At 52.7% G+C, this 20422-nt stretch overlaps 1 protein-coding gene across 9 annotated transcripts in view; it reads left to right on the top strand.

Annotated features, from left to right (window-relative positions):
* CACNA1C (calcium voltage-gated channel subunit alpha1 C) overlaps nt 1-19588 on the top strand; it is a 680887-nt gene extending 661299 nt beyond the window's left edge. For 8 of the 9 annotated variants that reach the window (XM_070620344.1, XM_070620343.1, XM_070620341.1 and 5 more), the window contains 9 exons: nt 4388-4489; nt 6933-7060; nt 7518-7652; nt 9225-9577; nt 12607-12735; nt 14300-14406; nt 14736-14839; nt 16663-16986; nt 18856-19588. In XM_070620344.1, the coding sequence (XP_070476445.1) occupies nt 4388-4489; nt 6933-7060; nt 7518-7652; nt 9225-9577; nt 12607-12735; nt 14300-14406; nt 14736-14839; nt 16663-16986; nt 18856-19158 (1685 nt within the window). In that variant the 3' untranslated portion in view covers nt 19159-19588. The remainder of the gene's footprint in view (nt 1-4387; nt 4490-6932; nt 7061-7517; nt 7653-9224; nt 9578-12606; nt 12736-14299; nt 14407-14735; nt 14840-16662; nt 16987-18855) is intronic. The other variant, XM_070620349.1, reaches the window with a different exon arrangement.
* The last annotated feature ends 834 nt before the right edge of the window (nt 19589-20422 follow it).

Raw genomic sequence — 20422 nt, 5'->3', positions numbered from 1 at the left:
TAGTTCAGCGAATAACCCAGAGCATGCCTTCTCTTGGCTAAATCCTTCCAGAAAATAATAGAAACATCTGAAACAAAGGAAAACAAGAACCAGTCCAGCAAGATACATGTCTAAATAATGAACTAATCTTAAAAAAAATTCAGTAGTTCAAGTTCTGCTGCTAAACTAAAAAGAAACAAAGGCTAAGGAATGTTCTCTCAGAAGCCAGTGCGGTAACTCAATCTGAAATAGTGTGAGTGGGCTATTTCTGACACTGAAAGAATTAAATGCACACTGAACATACACACATTAGGAGAAAAATGGAAAGGAAATTTGTCAATATGTTGATAGTGACTCTCACTCAGGGTAGAATCGGCAGTGATTTCTACCTTCTTCCTCTACTTTTGTTACTTTCCAAATTTTCTACAATGACGATTATCGCAGTTCCGTCTGGGGCAAGATCTTCTTTTCTCAGGAGAGAAGATGGAGTGAGTACTAGAAGGAATACACAGCAACACTTAAAGCAGGCCGTGAATTGAGGGTATAAACTTTCGCCAGCACACTGAAGCCAGGACTCAGTGCCGTTGGAGATGCGCCATCAGAGCAAACTGAGTCCCAGGGAAAGAACTCCGACAGCTCAAGAGAGCGACACCAGCCGAGCTGAGCCCAGAGTCCCACACCCACAGCTGAGCCAGAGGAGACGAGGGGAGCAGCCAGCCCCACCAGAGCTGCAGTCGGTCAAGAATTAAAGAAAGCTTTCAACTCAAAGACGTTTATCTGCTGTGCTGCCTTGTCCCAGAGTTCACAATACTGTATTGCACACTTCAACTCCTGGTAAGGGGGTAGATCTCATATTAAATGTTCTTGCCACAAAAAAATAAAAAGTTTAAAAACGGACTATCTTCCAAACAGCTGCGTTGCCAACTCCGAGGCAAACCTGCATCAGAGACAAGCCCCCCACAAACCTGTGGGGCTCTGAAGTCTGGGAGACAAAGGCAGGTTCTTAGAAGAGAGATCGAACCTGAAGTGAGTTCGCTCACCCGTTGCACAGCAAGCCAATCTTTGACACCAGGTGTGATGGAAGAAAGTAGGAATTTTATTATTGCACAGTGCTGGGCAAGGAGAGAGGGCAGCTAACACTGAAATCCCAAACTCCTCGAAAAGCTGAAAGGAGGGGTTTTTATTTGGGGTTTTAGGTAGGGGAGGGGGAGCATATGGCCTTGCTGGTCGGAGCTTTCCCACCAGCCTGTCTTTGGCCTTGAGACACTTGCAGAGAGGAGGGAGCCCGTGACCTTGCTGGTCAGCAGCTTTCCCACCAGCCTGTATCTCTTTGTGGGGAGGAGATAAGGAATCCAGGTGGTTGTCCTTGGTGGTGTCTGTCTCCAAGGAGGATAGTGGATTCTGGAGCCAGGAAGCCAGGGAGCAAGCTGGGAATGAGTGTTTGGGTTTCAACCCCATATATGCTGGGTTTAATGTGGGGGAACTGATATCAGGGCCGGTATCAGAAGCAACTAGGAAGAAATGTGAGAAAGCATCTACATCTGTGAGAATAAGTCTTACGTCAGTCCTTATCCTTCAGACTTTCGAGAGTGGGAGGAATTGGAGAGAAACTATGCCTACCTCAGAGGACCACGCCTCTCGTCCCAAGTCCAGTCTCAAGCCAGAGAAACCTTTGAAATAGAGAAGGAAGAGGTTTTAATACACTCGAATGATATGCCACAACTGTTGGTGGAGTTCCACACTTACATCAATCATTGTGGGAAGATTCAAGCTCGAAAACCTGTGAAAGATCCTTTTGGAAGATGCATTCATTGCCTAGATCTGCCCTAACAAATGATCACGAGCTTGGGGGCTAGCAACAGCAGGCAGGTGCTCTCTCATAGTTCAGGAGGCAGGGGTTTGAGTCGAGGTGTCGGCAGGCTGGGTCCTTATGGAGGCTCTGGGTCCTGATGGAGTGCTCGGCACTCATGGCCGTGTAGCTGTGTCACTCCGGTCTCTGCCTCCATCTCACACTGACTTCGTCCCCGGGTGTCTCTGTGTGTCCTCTCCTCTTCCTGTAAGAACACCAGTCATGTTGGATTTATGGCCTGCCCTAATTCAGTGTGACTTCATCATAACTAATCAATCACCAAAGAGCCTATGTCCAACTCAGGTCACAGGCAAAAGCTCTGGGGACATGACTGGGGGACACTCGTCAACCCACTACAGACAATAAGTGTATCTGAGCATTAAAGTAATTAGGACTCTTCTGCTGCATGTGTCTGAAACCACTGACCACCTTAACCAGGAAGGGAATTGATTGCCTCCACAACTGGAGCGCCCAGGAGTTGTCCTCTGGCTTCACTTCCTGTTTGGATCCAATGTTCGAACAGGGGAGTCAGGGGCCCATCACTTTCTCTGCATTGCCACCTCTGCATGCTCCTGTTGGGCTTCCTTCCCGGAGCCTCTCCCACGTGGCCACAGGGCGGATGTCGTCTCAGGCAGTCTGAGGCCAGAGCACTGGACCCTGTTCTGTCCTGCCTCCCCTGTGTAACAGCAGTAAGCATCCTCACTGTTGGTCTCCTACTGCTGCGTAATCAATTACCACAAACTTTTTGGCTTAAAACAAGGCCCGGTTATTAGATCACAGTTCTAAAAACAGGTCAGGAGTCCAGCCACGGCCTAGCTGGGTTCTTTGCTCAGGGTCTCACGAGGCCAAATGAGGATATTGATCAGGATGGCTCTTCTTCCTAAGACTCTGGGGAAGAACCCCCTTCCCACCTCATCCAGGTTGTTGGCAGAATTCATCTTCTGCAGTGGTAGGACCAGCTCTCAGCTGGGGACCACTCAGCCCCTAGAGCTGTCTCTTTCAGTTCAGTTCACAGCATGTTGTGTGCTTCTGCCAGGACAGTGGCACCATCTCTCCACTCCTCCCCCTACTCACAGCTGGAGAGAACTCTCTATCTTTTGACCCCCTTCACACATTGTTTTTTTGTCTTTCTGTCCTTCTTCCTTCCTTTCTTCTTTCCTTCCTTCCTTCCTTCCTTCCGTCTTTCCTTTTTTTTCTTTCAAGATTGGCCCTGAGCTAATCTGTGCCAATCTCCCTCCATTTTGCATGCAGGACACTGCCACAGTGTGGCTTGTTGAGCAGTGTGTAGGTCCATGCCTGGGATCTGAACCCATGAACCCCAGGCTGCCACAGGGGAGCACGTGAACTTACCCACTATGCCACTGGGCCAGGCCCTATTTGTTTTGGCTTTTGTTTTATTTTTTATTTTTTTATTGAGATATAATTGAAATATAACATTCTATTAGTTTCAGGTGTACAACATAATCTGTATATAGTATTAAATGATCACCATAATAAGACTAGTTAACATCCATCACACACAGTTACAATTTTTTTTCTTGTGATGAGAACTTTTAAGATGTACTCTCTTAGCAAGTTTCAAATATAAAACACAGTATTATTAACTATAGTCACCATGCTGTGCCTTACATTGCATGGCTTATTTACTGTGTGACTGGAAGCTTGTGCCTGAGAACTCTCTACTTTCAAAGAACTCATGTGGTTAGGTCAGGCCCATCCAGATGATCGCCCCATCTCGAGATCATGTGTGCCATATGATAAGACCTAATCCAGGAGTAAAAACCATCATTATCTACAGTCCCAGGGATCATGCAGGGTGTGTGTATATTGGTGGTGGGGGAAGAAGGTTTGGAGGGATCCAGCATCCTGCCTACCACACCCTCTCCCACAGCTGCACATCTCAGCTTTCCTTTTTCATAGCTATCAGGCCAGTATCTTGGAGGCTGCATGAGACGGGCATCTAATTAAGCCTGTTTTACCAGTGGAGAAAGTGGACCCAGAGAAGCTCCAAAACCACAGAACCCAGCATCTTCTGATTTCTGCTTCCACTGTGAGATTTTGTCACCTCCTCCCCACAGGAGACTCAGCAAAGGGCTTTGAGACAGAGGTCCCCCTGCGTGTGGATGCTCTGCATGAGTTCGCAGCGGGACACTGCTCTTCCTTCCAAGCACCCACGTTTCCCCAGTCCCCCACGGAGGCCGTGAGAAATGCCACCCACTGGAGCAGCCCTATGCTCTCCTGGCGGGTGGCTGTCAAGCACAGTCTTGTCAGCTCCAAGGGCCACCCACCAGGAAAAGCAGTGTGTGGGGTGAAGGGACACCTGGGCAGCAGGCAGGGAAGAAGGGGAGAGGAATGGCATTGGACAGGGGAAGGAAAAGGGAGAGCAATATAAAGAGAAAAGGGATGAAGGTGGACAATGGGGAGAAAGAAAGTGAAACGGGCAGGTTGGGGCAAAGTGCCACCAGCAGTGGCTTCCCACTTTATGCAGAGGGACCCACCCCACAGGAGGACCCTCCAAGGGGCTATGATCATTTCAGCCTTGCATCTCCCTCCCCTCAGGGAACCTGGAACAAGCCAATGAGGAGTTGCGGGCCATAATCAAGAAGATCTGGAAGCGGACCAGCATGAAGCTGCTGGACCAAGTGGTGCCCCCTGCAGGTGGTAAGCGCGGCCTGCTCTCAGATCCCTCCGCATTTGCCCCACCCCCTACACGGTTTCTCGGCTCCTCTTCTCCTCCAGTCCTCCAGCTGTGGCACCATTAGAACGGTGGACACGTCCCTGAGACCTGTACCCTTGAGTCCACCAGCCGTGCAGGAGACCTGGCTTCCCCACACCCTGCCTGTGGGCTCGGAGGCCCTCTGGGTGAGAAGCGACGAGGGTGCGATGCCCTCCCAAACTCACAGAGGCTCTCGGGCTGGGAGTCTGGTCCACTCTTGCGTTTCACAGATGGGGCCAGGCAAGCCCCCTTGATGCTTAGAAGCTTGGCAGAACTTCCAAGGAAACTCTGCAAAGTCTGGGTTTCCCCATAAACCAGTGAGCTGATTGCTCCAGGAATAATGGGGCCCTGAGATTCCCTCTTGGTGGAAATTCTTTTTGTTCTTTCCAGGGCGGTGTTTCTTGTCCCTATCAAGTCCAGAGCCCCTTTTTATAACAAGTAGTTTCTAACGCCCCTACTACTATCCTGAATGAAAATTATAAATAGACCCTCCCTACAGATATAATTTCCAAAATATTAAGAAAATGCTTCCACTCTGATATAAAATATATTAAAATCAAATGTTTTTGAATATATATAAATATTGAGGCACGACTATGCCAGATGTAATAATTAACTGATGAAATGCTTGCATGCACCCACTTATGATGAATAAGTTTGTATTTAAAGGAAGTAAGGTAATATTGAATATTGTTGACATTTTGTATTTGTCATTTGGAAGTAAAGGCTAAGTATATTTATACACACGTGCGCGTGCTGTGTACACACACATACACTTAGGTGCATGCACTTCCTTAGAATAAATGCAGAATGATGCAGGCAACTGAGATACAGTGGGTGACTCAGATACACAAGGGGCATTGCCATCAGGGATACGGTTTTCCAAAATGTGAACCCCTCTTGGTCAAGTTGAAACAAAGCAAAGTACAGTCCTCCGTCGATTTACACAGCAGTTGTATTCCTGGTAAATTCCGGTTATGGTAAAACCATACAAAAAACGTTTGTGTTCGGATGTAAAGTGAAGTTAGGTTCTTAGCTCAAATAATTATAATCAAGTTGTTCCCCGACATGGACGTCTAGCATAATGCTTGGAGCTATGCAACAAAGCTATTATCTGCTGTGCAAAACACTTCTCTGCTTTAAGGACACATCTAGAACCAGTTAATGCCACTAGCACCCCCAGTCACTGTGACAACTGAAAAAGCCCCATGCACTCCCAAAACACTCCTTAAAGGGTGACTCCACCCCTGTGGAGAAGCACTTCGCCAGGGCGGGCAGGACTGGGGCTGAGTGAAGGGTCGCCTGGACAGCCGAGCACCACCTGATGTTTTACAGGCGTTAGTTTATTTAATCCTTACAACATCTCTATGAAGTTCGCTCAAGGAATTTGCTCTTAGAAGCTAAATAGCTGACCCAAGGCTACCTGGAGAGGACACGGCAGATTCAGGGTTCACGCCCAGGTCTGAGGGACGCCGGGACTCCTGGCCCTCCCCCTGCAGCTCTTCTTCCCTGACTGCCCCAGATAGGGGGCTCAGACCTTTCCCTCCCACATGGGAATGAGGCTCTCGCCAGGTGGAAGACCATCACTGCGGTGGAGCTGGCCATTCTTAGGGGACAACTAGGAGCAGGCAAACCATCACTGGCCCTAGATCTAACCCAGCCGGCTGTCTCCCAGGCCTATTGCCCTGCCCTTCACAAAGAACAGGGAGATGGAGCAAAGAGGCTACTGGTAGGGCATGAAATTTCCCCTCGGAGACTCCCTGGCTTCTCCACCACCTGGTTCATTCCCAAGACAGAGTCTGAGTATGTCATGTGTAACTTGGGTGCCCAGCCCTGGAAGGACTCAGCCAAGCCACATGGTAAGATAACCCAATCTGTCTGGTTGAAAGAAAAACCCAAACTTAGACAGGGGGAAGGCACTCCTTCCACGAACCCCTCCCATCAGCCTTTCAGCAGAACTGTTTGCACTTAGGGGACTGGTCAATGTGTGATGGGCATCTGAAGCTTTGGCATCAAATAAGCACTAGTTAGAAATTTCAGTTCAGTGAAAAAAAAGCAAGGAGGGAAATAATTTTGACAATACGCCACTTTTCTGTTAAAATGAAGAAGGGATAAGAATATATTTGCTTATTTGCTTAAAGCATTTGTGTGAAGAATCTCTGGAAAAATACTCAAGAAACTAATAAAAAGATTATGTATTAGGAGGTGGTATCTAGGCAGATCGGGCCGTGGGAGAGAGATTTTTCACTGTATATCTTATCTCTTTGAACTATGTGAATGTACTATCTCCTCAAAAAAATTAAATTTAAAAAATTTAAGAAAGTTTGGATGCTGAAAAAAGATTACAGAAGCGAGCTGAGTTCCCTGTCCTCTCTTCGCATGTCTCAGATGACGAGGTCACGGTTGGCAAGTTTTACGCTACTTTCCTGATCCAAGAGTACTTCCGGAAGTTCAAGAAGCGCAAAGAGCAGGGCCTTGTGGGCAAGCCCTCCCAGAGGAACGCCCTGTCCCTGCAGGTGAGAGGCCAGGGGCCAGGGCCCCACCCCGGGGAAGCCTCCTCACCTTCCACCTCGGGCCAGGGCCCAGGCTCTCACCTGCAGCCTGGAGGCCAGGTCCCTTCAGAGAGCTCCAAGGTGGATGCTGAGGGGGGTGACACGTTCCTTTCCCGCCTGCCATGCTCCCCACACACTGCCTTCCACAATCCTGCCTGCTGCACGTGGCCCCCCCGGCTCCCCCCACCTCTCTGGAACTCTGTCCAAGTGTCCATGACAGCCTGCTCATGCGCCTTCATCCTTCCTGGGTGCACGAATGGATTCTTCCACTCTGGGGCAGACACGAGAGGTCTCAAAGCACATCCCCTGGTTAGCACACGCAGACATAGCCTGGGAGGCTCGCCTACCATGCGGAGGAGCAGAGGGGCAGGTGACTGAGGGGAGGAGCGCCAGGGCCCTCATATGTCCCTCTGGGTTCCAGGCCGGCCTGCGTACCCTGCACGACATCGGGCCCGAGATCCGACGGGCCATCTCTGGAGATCTGACAGCCGAGGAGGAGCTGGACAAGGCCATGAAGGAGGCCGTGTGTGCGGCCTCCGAGGATGACATCTTCAGGGTGGGTAGATGCACAGTCGCACTCATGTCCCTTTGTAAAGTTCAGTGTGAGGCCAGAGGGTGAGCTGGTGTCTGCCAGAAGATCCAGGGAGACAGCCCTGAGCTCTATGGCAGATTCCAAGCTCATCCCGCTCGGCTGTTTCCTATCCCACTGTCTTTTCCAAGCCTGACTCCACCTGAGGCCAGGGCTCCCGGATATGGCAGCTCCCAGAGCTTCGCTGGCTCTCAGGGAAGGAGGGGAGGAGCCACTTTCCTAAGGGAAACGTTTCCTAAGAGAAACTGCAACATTAGAAGCTGCAAAGTGGTGGCCCCTGGGCCACGTCTAATCTGCAGACCTATTTTGTTTGCCAACATTTGAAAATCTGGCACCTTCAAATAAAAATCTAGACTTCTGGCTTCTCTTAAAAAAAATCAGAAGATCTGGCAATATTGTGCTTGGGTCCTCATATGGCAGCACAGGGCTGAAACCAAGAGTCGATTGTCCTTTGGGGATAGAGCGTGTGTTCTCAGGTCACTAAAGTCCCCTCCGGCCTCTGTCTCTGCTCCTGGACACGGAAGCTGACCAGCTGCAATAGGAAAACTAAACAGGACCGTGCAGGAAAAACAGAACTCTTATGTCCAGCTCTCTTCACTCATTTGTGGTACCCTGAAGGTATTTGGCTAAAAATCCTTCTATAGCAAGGGAGAAGCTACCAACCATACTTGCACCAAGGCCCTGTCCCTCCCAGCCCCCATGCCCGGTCCCCGGGCTGTCGAACACGGTGAGGTAAGATGAGCCCGTCCCGCCTGTGGCTGTCTTCTCATCACCATCCTCATTCTCATCACTATGAAATGTTCATCACTGAATGGCCTCGGGGATGCATCACCACGTTAACACCACCCCAATGAGACCCCAGAAACCTGTCAGCAAAGCCTAGCGACCTTCTGATGTCAAGGATTAGACCAACCCTTACAAATAGCTACTTGCCCACTTGCCCAGGACAAGGAAAGAATGCTGAGAAAAAACATTTGTTCCTGATTTGAAATCTCCAAGAATCTCCTGGAGAAAGGAAGCCATAAAATGATTGATGTAGTAAATTCTTCCTTATTTTCAAAACCATTTGGCCAACACAATTTCTAGCTCAGTGAGCCAGTGGATTTCCATTTTTAAAAATCTGGTTAGAAACTTGTGGTCTCTTTCCCCATCCCTTGGCCCTCACAGTGCCTGCCTCAGAGCTGCCAGGGCAAGCTGCTGGCTGCAGTTACGGATTGCCGTCCTAGACTTGTCCTTGAGACTCAACCCGTCTTCAGGGGGGTCATTAGAAATTTCCAGGCAGCAGCCTCCCTGCCTGACTCCACAGGAGTCCTCTCCCCACCGTTCCCCCAGCCGTCTTAGAGGGGAGTGTCGGGGTCCCTCCTTCTTGAGCTGCCAGGCCATGTGGGTGAAGAATTCCTGGCTGGCCATGTGCTGCCTGGCGTGGCCACACTCGGCAGGGCAGACACCTTCCATGCCCGCACTTCTCCGAGCTGGCTGTCTGGGGAGAGGTGGCTGAGGGGCCTTCTCCTCCACCCACCCCTCCCATCTTGCCTGCAGAGGGCTGGTGGCCTGTTCGGTAACCACGTCAGCTACTACCAAAGCGACGGCCGGAGCGCCTACCCCCAGACCTTCACCACCCAGCGCCCGCTGCACATCAACAAGGCGGGTAACAGCCAAGGCGACACTGAGTCGCCATCCCACGAGAAACTGGTGGACTCCACTTTCACCCCCAGCAGCTACTCGTCCACTGGCTCCAACGCCAACATCAACAATGCCAACAACACTGCCCTGGGCCGCTTCCCCCGCCCCACCGGCTACCCCAGCGCGGTCAGCACCGTGGAGGGCCATGGGCTCCCCCTGTCTCCTGCCATCCGGGTGCAGGAGGCAGCGTGGAAGCTCAGCTCTAAGAGGTAAGCAGGAGGGTGGGGCACCTAGGGTGCACGGGGGCCTCCCGCACTCCAGCCCAGAGGGGAACGGGGGGAGGAGAGCTTGGCCCCGAGGCCTGCCACTCACCCCTCAAGCTGGGGTGAGGTTGCTGCCCCAGACCGCAGAGAGACAGCTAGGCAAACGCTGCCACCCAAGTCCTACCCTTGATGAAACGTGGCAGCCGCGCTCAGGGGAAGGCCCAGTGGCCCCACTGGCCGCCGGGTTCGGAGGCGCACACCTCTGGACAGAGCCTCCTCTGCTCTCAGCCTCCTTGAGCAGAGGAGCCCCGGCTGCTGCCCCTGTGATGTTTGCATCCTAGCTACACAATAGTTCCCTGGCCTTTCCCAAGTCTCTGCCGAAGCCTGGCCTTCGGCCCAACTGGGATGGGAATAGAGACCCCGCCTCTTGCTTAGACCCTTCTCATCCCTCCATGGAGAGGCATTTTGGTGGCAGGAGGCCCTTGGCTGTAGCACTTGCCCATTCGGCCCCAGTGTAGCATCAGTCCTGGTAGTCTTGACTGCACCTCCCACCTGCGGACTCGCTCTTTTCCCCCGTCCTCTGCTCCTTGGTGCCCCAGGATGCACTGCTGTGATGTGTTGGGATGGTAGGTGCCTCCTCCCGTGCTCCAGGCCTGGGCCGGGAGGGTCTTCTCCCCGTTTGTGTCAGCAGCTCCAGGGTTCCCGAGGTGGGATGGGAGACGACACGCCTCCGCATCTTGCCATACCACCCTTAGTGAGGCTGCTCTTCCAGAGCAGGGCAGCCACCTACAGCAGGACGGCAGACCCCAGCATGCCAGGTTCTTGGGCAGATCTTCTTTCCTGCCCTCTAGCTCAGAAAATAATCAAGAAGTGCAAATGTCTTTCTAAATCCCCAGACAAGTGTCCTGAAACTGCTTTCATCCAAGGAGCCAGCAGCCCTGCCCTGGTTCCCTTCAGAACACCCATTATCAAGTGGCCACATGTAAGCCCACACAACCTGGGAATTTAATGGTATCTGATGATAGGCAAGTCAAAGTGGCCATCCATCTACCTTACTCTCTGGAAGACTGGCCGGTTAAACCCCCAAAAGCAGTGTTGGGTGAGTCCTTCGACTCAGGCGACATATATTGCTGCCCTCTATGCGCAAGGCAGTGTGCTCAGCCCTGGTTTTGTATGCTGATCAAAGAGGCTGGCTTTGCATAGGAGAATGTCAGAGTTTAAGTGGCCGGCCCCGCTGGATGTGGAGGCTGGTGGTCTTGGTGGCCCACTCCCTTTTCTGCAGCCCTCCTCCCCTTTTTCAGCCTTCAGGGGCTCAGTCCTAGTACCATTTTCTCCCCCGCTCGCCTTAGCAAAACCTCTTCTTAAGGAAGGTTTATTGTGTCCATCAGTGGCTTCTCAGTGTCAACTAATACCTCCCTCAAAAAGTGTTTTCATATTAAACTTTGTTCTGTGTTAAATAAAGGGAGAGTGATTTTTAGAGAGGAAATAGGGAAAGCCATCAGGGGATTTTCTTCCTCTCCCCACAGACACATCTATCAATGACATGTGACACACGCAAAGCACCTAGCACCATGCCTAGCTCATAGTCAGTGCTCAGTAAACGCTGGCCCCCTCCCTTCCCTCATAGTTGGTGGAAAACCACACTCAGGGCACCAGGCTTCAGCTTGGTGAAGAGGAACCACTTAACCAAAGTTCTGGCTCTGGGGCCTTGTCCTTTGTGTCATAGCTCAAGGCTAACTGCCATGGCTCCAGCAGTGGCTTTGTCTTTGCTGGGGACATGCCAGCACATCTTGCACACAGCAGCCCCCAAGAAGTGGTGTTGCCTGCCTGCCGCCATTCTCCATCTCCAGCTCATCCCATGTGCCAAAGCTCCTTCCGCACTCCTGTCCTCCCACTCCCTCCAGAACCTTCGACATCTCATCTGTCCTTCCGACTGTGGGGTGGGCAGCCATTTGGTGGGGCCTTCCCCAGAGAATTACCCTTGCCCTTCCAGAGGGGCTCACAGGCCAGGCTCAAAGCTGGGGCCCGATTCAGCACTCAGCTCTGAAAGGATAAACTGGGATATTTCTCTGATGCCCTCTTGGGTCTGAGGATAAAGTGGGCCCCAACATTCAGGATCTATAGGAAGAAATATTGAGGGAGGCACCAAGCTAGGTGCAAACAGGAAAAGGGAGAACATCTAGACCAGAGCTAAAGAAGACATGACCAAATGAGCAGAAGACCCTGGCCTGGAGGGAAAGCAATATAATCCAAGGCACATCCTGGTGTGAGAGGGTCTCAGGCTCAGCAGGGGCTCAGACTCAGCAGGGACTCAGGCTCAGGAGGGACTCGGGCTCAGGAGGGACTCAGGCTTAGGAGGGACTCAGGCTCAGCAGGGGCTCGGGCTCAGCAGGGGCTCAGGTTCATGCCCCTCTGCTCGGAAGAATAAACCCTCTATGTGAGGATTTTCTGTGCCTTCATTCCAGGGAGCTGATCTCAAACTCCAAGGCATGTCAGGATATGACACCAGTAACTTCTCAGCTCTGCCCCACAAATGCCAAAGGCCTATCTGTCTATAGTAGAGAGAAGGGACAGCCCTCTCACTGGCCCACCCTGCCCTATATATTCAGCCCAGGACCCTTCTTTAAAAGCTGACCCTTCCCACCTTTCAAAGCATTGTCTCATCTTTTCCTTTGTTTGTTACTCACAGCAAGCTCTGAGGCAGGCAGGGCATGTGTCACTCTGATTCTGTTGGTGAAGATACTGAGACATGGGGGCTAGGTGACCTAAGCCAGAGGGTAACTGAATTGGGGTCAGAGCTCCGATCTCCTTGGATCCTAACCCAGAGGTCCTTCTCCCACGTAGAATCCTAACCCTAATTCTAATGCTTGTGTGGTTCTGTGGCTGCATCAGCATTGCGGAGGAAGAAGCCACAGCAGTTGTGTGTGCGTGCGTGTGCATATGTGTGTGCACGTGCGTGTGCTGCCTTTCTTGCTGAGGGAAGGGGAGGAGGGCTGGCAGTTTCTGATTATTTTTCTCCGTCTTGGACACTTTAGGTGCCCCTCCCGGGAGAGCCAGATAGCCATGGTGTGTCAGGAGGAGGTCTCTCACGAGGAGACCTATGACGTGAAGATGAGCGAAGACCCCCAGCGCGGCAGCGAGCCCAGCCTCATCTCCACGGAGAGGTGAGCCTGCTGCCTCCGCCCCTGGAGGGGGCACGTCCCTGGAGGCCTCCTCTGGGCCTGACTCGGGGAGGGACGAGGCCACACATCAGAGCATGTCACCTCATTATGGAGATGAAGCCCCCGACCCACACACACACATCGCCTTCCTCACGATACAGTGCTTTCAGGAAAATTTCTAAACATTCTTTCTTAAACTTTTTGACTACAGCCAACCACCATAGAGATATTTTATGGTGAGACCCGGTACACACCTGCATGTGTTGGCAAGTGAACAAAGGTTTATGGGACCACTTACCACGAAGCCCCCCAGCAGAGGGCGCTGTGGGCAAACTGCTGAGATTTTGTCAGGGCTGGAATTTTTTAAGAGAAGGGTTTCTTAACTGCTTTGGATAAGAAGAAAATATAATAGGGAGGGCTTACCAAGTTGAAAATGAGAGGAAAGTCTTGGCGGTTTTCGTTCAAAAGCTTTTATGACATCTACAAATGCTTGAAGGCAGTATGCCGGGGGCAGAGAAGGCAGCGCCGTCTCCGCTGGAAGTGTGTGGACTCACACCAGGGGCAGTCATTGCCTCATCTGTAACATGAAGGGTTAGAATGCAGCCTGGCTTCTTGGGCTGCGGGCTGCTCCCACTAGGACTGTAGAACCAACTTATTGGATTGCAACCGACATTTTTTAATGAAGTAGAGCAGACTAAAGTAGAACAGAGGCTATCAGAGTACAATGCATGCAATAAAGGTAGGCGTGGTTCATGGAGTTTATCCAATGGGTATGTCTGTGCATCCTGGAACTATGTAATATACTTTTTATTGTGAGTCCCCATCAAAAAGGCCTAAAGGGGCCAGCCGGTGGCACAGCAGTTAAGTTCGCACACTCGACTTTAGCAGTCCAGGGTTCGCTGGTTCGGATCCCAGGCACAGACCTACGCACTGCTTATCAAACCACACTGTGGCAGGCGTCCCACATATAAAATAGGGGAAGATGGGCACGGATGGTAGCTCAGGGCCAATCTTCCTCAGTAAAAAGAGGAGGATTGGCAGCTGATGTTAGCTCAAGGCCAATCTTCCTCAAAAAAAAAAAAAAGTGATAGAAGCCATTGACCAGATTGCCCTGAGATCCGTCCAGCTCTGCTGTTCACTACCTGGAGGACTGTGTGTTTGTTGTAGGCAGCTGCTTACGTGCTCTTGATGAAGAGGGGCACAGGCAGGGAGAAATTAGCTGCGGGGGCGGGGGGGGGGAATGTTTGGGAGTAGTTGTGATAAACAGCATCAGCATATGTAAACAGAGGAGCCCAGGCCATTCCCGGAAAGGAACTTTGTGGGCCTAGAATTTTTTCCAACGTTCTCAACAACCTCAATCCAAGAGAGGCTCCATGGCCTCAGATCAGAAATGCAGGGCTCACGGGAGACAGGCTGCTGCTGCCCCTCCCCAAACCTTTGGGAAAGCACAAGGTGGGGGCTCCCTTCACCAAGGAGAAAAGCAAACTGCCTTCTGGGCTGGCAGCTGTCCCTCTGGGGTGGCAATTCTCAGCCTCTAGGAACAAGCCCCAAGAGTTCTCTGTTCCAGGCTCTCTTATCAGGATGATGAGCATCGACAGCTGACACCCCCCGAGGAGGACAAGAGGGACATCCGGCAATCTCCAAAGAGAGGTTTCCTCCGCTCCGCCTCGCTAGGTAAACACTCAGCCTGCTCTCCAGATGTGGCCAGCCAGCGCTCTCTCTGAGATCGATGGTCAGGCACTCAGGGAGGGCTGAGAAGTTCCTACAGCTGGGCGGTGGGCTGGGCTGATTTCCAAAACAACGGAACAGAATTCCAAGGGCAGGGGTCGTGGGATGGGACTTGGACATATACTACATGATATGTCTCAGAGAAAGGCGGAGGGGAAAGAGGAGGTGTGTCCGGGGCCACTAACACTGCCCCTTGCCCCCTCCCTGGGTACAACCGTCACAGACCTGCACCCACCCTTCCTGTGCTGAGCCCGGTTCTTTGGCTGGCTTTGCAGGTCGTAGGGCCTCCTTCCACTTGGAATGTCTGAAGCGACAGAAGAGTCAAGGGGGAGACGTCTCTCAGAAGACAGTCCTGCCCTTGCATCTGGTTCACCATCAGGTAGCCCAAACTCTTGGTCAGGCCACTGCCCTCCACTAGCAGGCTAGACAACCCCATGATTATGGGCAAATCCCCAAGATACCAGTCAGTCTTCCTGTCGCAGACCCTGCCACATCCCTACCCTGGTCCTAGCCACCCCCAGGCGAGGGGGCTTTTCCTATACAGGTGAGAACCTTGAGAAGGGCTGTCACTTCCCGGGGGGAGCAGGGTGCGGGGAGGAGGACGGTAGACACCTAGGAAATACTGGTGAGCAGGAGCTCCTCACAGGTCCCGAAGGATCAGCGGCTGTGGGATCCCACCTGAGCTTCCTTCTCACAGGGGCGCAGATGCTGCCTCCCCAGACGCTGGCTTATACTACAGGGCACTCAGGCAGGTGTGGTCGTACCTAGAGTTGCAAGACACCTGGAGATTTAGCTGCACAAAAATCTATACCCTGAAATATAGAAATGGTCAAAGACTCTGCCAGCAACAGGGTCAGGAGCAGAGAATGACATCCAGGGAGAGCCCATAGTTGGAATGTCTCTTGGCACGGCTGACTCCAGCTGAGCTAGTGAAATCCGAGACGCCAGTATCAAATGGACTCTTAGGATCTCACAACTCATGGAAACCTCAGTTATCTAAGGTCAATCTCTTACCTCCAGGCAGATTAAGGTCTAAACTAGAGTTTATCTCTTTAATTGTATTCTCCGTACACCGGGCCTGCGCTTTAAATGATTTTTTTATACCCAAAGGCATTCCCCTGCCAATCAAAGCTTATAATCTGCATAAGATGGCCAGTGTGGCTCGGCTAAGTTGGTATTATTTCAGCTCAGAGGAATACACTGTTTTGCTGAGCCTGTGTGGCACTGCCTACATACATATGATTTCCTCTGGGCTTTCTGGAATTGAGCACAGCCTTACACTTCCCTCAGATCTCCAGGGACCCGGGCTGGGGACCATCAAGAGCAGTGGGCAGGGGCGGCTGGCAGGCTGAGGGGACACTGTGTGTGCTATTCTAAAAGATCTCCAGAAGCTGATCTCACCCATCTGTTCTCATCATGCTGAAAGGCAAGGACTCCTGTCTGTTTGCAGTCTCCCCTTTATGCCTTTCCAGACCCTCCAACCGCAGCCATGACGCCCCCTTCACTCTGCCCCTTGGGCTGGGCTTTCCCACCACACCTGTTCTCCCAGGATGCATCACATCAGAGCAGGTCACTGTGGCATCTAGGATGAGGCCCTGACCTGCCCTCAGCACCCTCAAGCCCAGTTGGGGACAGATAGCTTCCTCACAACACAGTGTAAGGTTGGAACAATAGCTGAGACAAGCTGAGCTGGAGATTAGTGGGACGTTATTAACGGCCCAATTGACTGTAAAACTTAGACAGTCAGCCCTGTTTTGTCGAGCTCTGTGGCACTCAGCGTCCTTCCTGACAGGCCTTCTTTCCCTTGAGCCTCACTCAGCCCCAGGCGGAGGGACACGGGCCTGCTGCTCTGCTTTTCCAGGTGATGCAGGCGCCATTCTCTCTCCTCTACTAATGAGAAACCAAAAGCGAGAGAAGCCACAGCTCACAGGTGGTGGGCCAGCACTGAAGAGCCGGTGATCTCAGTGCCACTCCTGATTCTCAGCTTTCTGACTTTAGAGCAGAAAGAGATCACTTCAGACTGAGATGATCACAAAATATATTTTAGGATAGATGAAACTCAGGGTAGGAGTCTGGCGGGTGAAAAGATGGCGGGGTGAGTTCCAGGCAGGGGGACCCAGCTGGAAACAACAGCTGCCAGGAGGCAGAGGCCTGCCTCTCTGGCCTGAGCACTCCTAGTGACTCGTGCTTGTGTGTCTGCAGGCATTGGCAGTGGCGGGCCTGAGCCCCCTCCTCCAGAGAAGCCGTGCCCCCACCACCTGCCCCCAGCCCTGGGCCACGCCCAGCAGCCAAGGCTGGCCCCCGAGGCCCATCCCCACCCTGCGGCTGGAGGGGGCCGAGTCCAGCGAGAAACTCAACAGCAGCTTCCCGTCCATCCACTGCGGCTCCTGGTCTGGGGAGCCCACGGCCTGTGGTGGGGGCAGCAGCGCCCTCCGGAGAGCCCGGCCTGTGTCCCTCACTGTGCCCAGCCGGGCCGGGGCCCCGGGCAGGCAGCTCCACGGCAGTGCCAGCAGTCTGGTGGAAGCGGTGAGTCAGAGCTGCACGGCGGACAGGGCAAGGAAAGGCTGCGGGCAGCACGGGGACTTTGCATGGACAGCTGAGACAGGAGGACCCAATTCTTTCCCGAGTAGATTGGATGTCGGTCTCTTGGGCAGAAAGGCCCTCACTCTCAGGGCCTGCAGAAGGAGGGTGTGGCCTGCGGGAAATTATGACCACACAAGACCGCTCTTGGCTTCTGTTGGGCCTGATGCAGAGGGAAAGAGAAACTACTGAGCAACATGTCCCTGCTACAGGCCAGCGAGGCCCGGAGGGCTGTGGGGCTCCCGTTTACAAGCCCCAGGTCTGCTGCGACTGTTCCAGTGCAAGTGTGAGCTTGGGCTGCATTCGAGCCTGTGGAGAGTCAGTGTCTGTGCTCCGGGAGCCTGGGGCTCATTGGAATAACCTAGGGAGCTGCAGCAACCTAGGACCAATTAAATGGATATTTTTGAAAGCCCTTTGGTCATTCTAATGCACAGCCAGGGTTGAGAACCACTGGTCTAGAACAGGCGTGCTTTCAGTCCCACCATACTCTGCCCTGGTCAGAGCCTCTAGTGCAATCCTGGCACCACATTTTAGCAGATCTTTGACAAATTGGAACAAGCCCAGAGAAGGACAGTCAGGTTGGCAAGGTCCCTAGAAGCCATTTCCTATGAGAACAGTTTGAGGGAATTAGGGAAGAAACCCTGGAGAAGAGATGATTTAAGAGGCCATGATAGACATCTCAACCCTGGGAGGGCTTCATGGCCAGGTCTTGAGTACTGGACCAGAGTGACTAGATCAACCTGCCGGGCAGGGGAGATGTCACCTTCCCTGTGACAGAGGCTTCCACATGAGGCGGGCTTTCCTATAAAGGAGTGAGCCCCCACACTGGACACATGCTAGCAGAGACAAGACCCGTCCAGTCATCAGACTGTTGTGTGAGGTGGGGAGTTAGACCAGATGACTTCTAAGGTCCCTTCCAACTCTAAAAGCCTGTGATGCTTTGCCAGGCCCTGTTGTCCCTTCCTCAGGTCACAAAGCTCCATTGTGGACACTGCTCTGGGTGCAGGCTAAGGCTGAGGAGCAGCCTCTCTGCTCTCGTGCGCTCTCTTTGTGACGAGGAGAGACACACAGTAGACAAACATCATGTAACCCATCAGGAAGGGGTGGGAGCCGTGAAGACAGATTAAGCAGGATAAGGAGATCCAGAGTAGTGAGGTGGGGGAGCAGGACAACACAACGGGGAGAAAAGTCTCCCATTCTTCACTCTGTTGCTTCCCAGCCCCTGGGCTCAGTAGCTGACCCCTCTTCCCCCTGGGAAGGAGGGAGAGGTTCGGGATCACCTGCTGGCCTGCCAAGCAGCCGCAGAGGCAGGCTCATGCCTGGTGCCTTGCACTCCAGGGTCCTCACGCCCAGGAAGGCAGGTGGCGGGCAGTGGGCACCGGTTAACAGCTTCACCACAGGAGAAGGAAGCTTTCTTGGAAAGAATGCTATGGGAGCGTCTAGGGGTGCCGGGGAAGAGAGAAGATAGGGCAGGCTGGGTTCTGCCCAGGCGGCAGCCCCGCAGCCCCCCGGCCCCTCTGTGAGCCAGCTTGTCGTGTATTTGATAACAGTCTTACAGTACCCCAGCCCAAACGTCTCTCCTCCGACCCACACACCCCTAATTCCTTCGGGAGGTGCCCCATCTCCACTCTTGTGCTCTGGGCACCCCTCCCGAGACACACACACACACACACACACACACACACACACGAACGCCCGCGCGCACACAAACTTCCTGAAGTCACCAGCCCGAAGCCCCTTGCTCTGGCCCTGAAGAGCAGAGTAGAGCTCCAGGAATAATGTTCCTCTTTGGTTCTTCTTCGTGCCCCCCTTCAGGTCTTGATTTCAGAAGGACTGGGGCAGTTTGCTCAAGATCCCAAGTTTATCGAGGTCACAACCCAGGAGCTGGCTGACGCCTGCGACATGACGATAGAGGAGATGGAGAACGCTGCCGACAATATCCTCAGCGGAGGCACCCAGCAGAGCGCCAACGGCACCCTCTTCCCTTTTGTTAACTGCAGGGACCCAGGGCAGGACCGAGCAGGGGGCGAGGAGAACGAGACCTGCGCGCCAGCCCTGGAGCGTGGGAAGAGCGAGGGGGAGCCCCAGGACAGCAGAGCCTGCGGCGGCAGCCTGTAGGAGCCGGGGCTGGGGAGATGCTGGGTTTTTTATTTGTTTCAATGTTCCTAATGGGTTCGTTTCAGAAGTGCCTCACTGTTCTCGTGACCTGGAGTTAACCGGAACAGCGTCTTCATTCATTTCGTTGGGACAAGACGCAGAGTTGAGTGGTACCGAGAGTCAGCTTTTCAGGGGGGAAGAAAAGCAGCAACCCCAGTGTGTGTCCACAGAGGCAGAGTGGTGAGGAGGAGAAGGTGGAAGAATCAGGGAGGGAGAGCAAGAGAGGAGACGCCTGCCCTCCCGTGATATTTCAGGCCCTGCACGAGGAGCCAACTGTCGCCTCCGGGCATGAAAGAGAACCTCAGCTTCCTGCGGTAGCCCTCACCAAAAGGACCCTATGTCAAACGGGTGTCTTTCAACTTTGCTTGTAAAAAAAATCATTTTGCACATATTCTGTATGAGCCTCACTGTCTCCATAGAGCCAGGGCCCTGCGGATTTGCAGAAGGAAGCGGGCGTGACTTCGGCGAGGACCCAGCCCCAACCCAGAGGAGGGAGGAGGAAGCAGCGAGAGGCGCGGGAGCCGGGGAGCCGGGGAGCCGGGGAGGCGGGCCGGAGGGCGGGGCGCCGCGGGCGGGCGGAGCTCCTGCTGAGCGCTCTTTCGTTTCGTGGTTTGACATTTTTCTTGACAGCATGTTGCAGTTTTTGGGTTTTGGTTGTTTTTTTAATTATTATTTTGTTTTCCCAGGGGGAGGGGAGGAAGAAGAGCGTTTACAAAGTTTTGTAGCCACCCACCTTGCTGTTTTCACTTTTGCAAATGTAAATCGGGTTTGGTTTTATTGTATTATTTAAACGGTTGTGGGATCCTTTTCTACGGAGGGTTCAGTGGAACCGCTGTAGGAGAGTTTTAGCAGCCATTGTGTATGCCCAATAATTTGTTATAATTTCCGTAGATAGTAACAAAAATTTTGGGGGGTTTGATTTTATAATTTAAAGATAATCAGCAATGCACTTGATATGGTCTTGCACATATGGGTGATTGAGTTGGGTTCTTCTTAATGCTGGGTGTGTTAGTGGGTGCCAGCAAGGGGAAGCATGTACGAGAGAGTCTGTGTGTGTGTGTGTGTTCCGTGTGTGTGTGTGGTGGGTCGTCTGTGTGTCATATGTGTGTACGTGCACCCACGCGTGAGCGTGAGTCCAGCTCCCCCTTCCGATTTGACTGTGGGGAGATCTGAATCTGGGGCCATTCGAAAGCAAAAACAAACCACTGTCTCTGCTTCTGAAACG

This window comes from Equus przewalskii, chromosome 5, assembly GCF_037783145.1.
Source record: "Equus przewalskii isolate Varuska chromosome 5, EquPr2, whole genome shotgun sequence".
Taxonomy (NCBI): Eukaryota; Metazoa; Chordata; class Mammalia; order Perissodactyla; family Equidae; genus Equus; species Equus przewalskii.
The sequence above is the reverse complement of the archived record's forward strand: the minus strand, read 5'-3'. Positions and strand labels throughout refer to the sequence as shown.